We start from the raw sequence: 2,596 nt of genomic DNA, 5'->3' as shown, positions 1-2,596 counted from the left end.
ATTGAGACAGTTTGAACTGTTTCATGGAAATGATTGAGACAGTTTGGTGAACTGTTTCATGGGAATGATTGAGACAGTTTGAACTGTTTCATGGAAATGATTGAGACAGTTTGGTGAACTGTTTCATGGGAATGATTGAGACAGTTTGAACTGTTTCATGGGAATGACTGAGACAGTTTGAACTATTTCATGGGAATGACTGAGACAGTTTGAACTGTTTCATGGAAATGATTGAGACAGTTTGGTGAACTGTTTCATGGGAATGATTGAGACAGTTTGAACTGTTTCATGGGAATGATTGAGACAGTTTGAACTGTTTCATGGGAATGATTGAGACAGTTTGAACTGTTTCATGGGAATGATTGAGACAGTTTGATGAACTGTTTCATGGGAATGATTGAGACAGTTTGATGAACTGTTTCATGGGAATGATTGAGACAGTTTGAACTGTTTCATGGGAATGATTGAGACAGTTTGATGAACTGTTTCATGGGAATGATTGAGACAGTTTGAACTGTTTCATGGGAATGATTGAGACTGTTTGAATTGTTTCATGGGAATGATTGAGACAGTTTGAACTGTTTTGTTGTAATGACTGAGACATAGTAATGTCTCTATTTCAGTCTTTATTAAATAGATGTCTTTTGTTTTATTTTCCACCTTCTATTGTATCAAAGTAGCTGACAATTGTCTGTGATTTTCAAAGTGTTATTTGTTACAGTATTTAGATGGTCAATATATACTGTTATAATTATATTAACTATTGTATAACTTAAATATTACTAAAGTAAGCTATATTAATTATTGTATAACATGTATACTGTTGTTACGTCTCCATTTGTTAATTGATTTTCCGTAACTTCGTTCCGACGAAACTTTAGCGACACAAGTCCTTACTTAATAAAACTGGTTTATTCTTTCCGAATACAACTTTACGATACACTTATTTTCAATATTCGCGCTAAAACAAACACTATATCAACGAACGTCAACAATACTTCTGACTGCAGTTCAATTACTCACTATCTACACACACATTATTCCGTCACGTTGTGAGCGTCTTATTTATATACCAAAAAAATATATATCTAGTAAATGCTAGGGCATTCACGAAGGAACAAGATACTTCTAGAAAATAGGTGGCGTCACACTAGTCACGTGACCTCGATGACGCAACACTGTTATAATTATATTAACTGTTGTACAAGATGTATACTGACCTTATTATCTGAGTTCACTGACTAATTCAGTAATCCATCCATTCTAGCCTAACTTGAGTTTCACTCTGCTCAAAATGTTCTAAATATTTGATGAACATTCCAGATGTTAAGCCACACCAATCACACTATGTTAAACTGTAACAGAACAACATAGATGTTTATAAACATATAGGTTAGAAATGTAACTTATTACAGTAACATTATAGTAAGTAACGATAAACAGGGATTTATGTAAGGTTAAATTGTTATAAAAAATGTTTTAACTAGAACAAATAATAAGACCCTTGATCTAAACATCTATAATACTATAAATTATATATAATGATATGAATATTTCATTATCTTACAGCTAAACCCTACATTATGGGGTGATGAAGTACTGACTGATGTTGGTGGTGTGAAGCTTGCTTTCCAGGTAACCAATCCAGGTTTATTATTTCTTACATTAAGGTATGTTGTCACCTGTTACACATCCAATATTATTTTCTTGTGGACATCTACCTTTACTACATCAGGAAATTTCTTGACAAATTTTAACTGTTTCCTGTTTTTACTATAATAACTTCAAGATATGCAATAGTGTTTTGTGCTTTTACTGTAGTAACTCCAAGATAAACACTCTTTCCTGCTTCTATTGTAGTAACTCCAAGATAAACAGTGCTGTTTCCAGCTTCTATTGTATTAAGTCCAAGATAAACAATACTCTTTCCTGCTTCTACTGTAGTAACTCCAAGATAAACAGTACTGTTTCCTGCTTCTTCTGTAGTAGCCCCATGGTATTGTTATTGTTTCCTGCTTCTACTATTATAACTCTTAAGATAAACAATACTGTTTCCTGCTTCTATTGTATTAAGTCCAAGATAAACAATAGTCTTTCCTGCTTCTACTGTAGTAACTCCAAGATAAATAGTGGTGTTTCCTGCTTCTTCTGTAATAACTCCAAGATAAACAATACTTTTTCCTTCTATTACTGTAGTAACTCCGAGACAAACAATACTGTTTCACGCTTTTACTGTAGTAACTCCAATATAAACAATACTGTTTCCTGTTTCTTATATAGTAACTCCAAGATAAACAATACCATTTCCTGCTTCTGTTGTATTAAGTCCAAGATAAACAATACTATTTCATGCTTTTACTGTAGTAACTCCAAGATAAACAATACTATTTCCTGCTTCTGTTGTATTAAGTCCAAGATAAACAATACTATTTCCTTCTTCTGTTGTATTAAGTCCAAGATAAACAGTACCATTTCCTGCTTCTGTTGTATTAAGTCCAAGATAAACAGTACTATTTCCTTCTTCTGTTGTATTAAGTCCAAGATAAACAGTACCATTTCCTGCTTCTGTTGTATTAAGTCCAAGATAAACAGTACT

General features: G+C 32.8%; 1 protein-coding gene across 1 annotated transcript in view; it reads left to right on the top strand.

The window, feature by feature from the left end:
* Positions 1–2,495, top strand: part of LOC111084040 (endothelin-converting enzyme homolog) — a 7,313-nt gene extending 4,818 nt beyond the window's left edge. The window contains exon 4 of the mRNA XM_022380815.1: positions 1,570–2,495. Coding sequence (XP_022236523.1) covers positions 1,570–1,779 — 210 coding nt within the window. The 3' untranslated portion in view covers positions 1,780–2,495. The remainder of the gene's footprint in view (positions 1–1,569) is intronic.
* The last annotated feature ends 101 nt before the right edge of the window (positions 2,496–2,596 follow it).

Source organism: Limulus polyphemus, unplaced genomic scaffold (assembly GCF_000517525.1).
Source record: "Limulus polyphemus unplaced genomic scaffold, Limulus_polyphemus-2.1.2 Scaffold13006, whole genome shotgun sequence".
Classification (NCBI taxonomy): Eukaryota; Metazoa; Arthropoda; class Merostomata; order Xiphosura; family Limulidae; genus Limulus; species Limulus polyphemus.
This window is presented reverse-complemented; position numbering and strand designations above follow the sequence as displayed.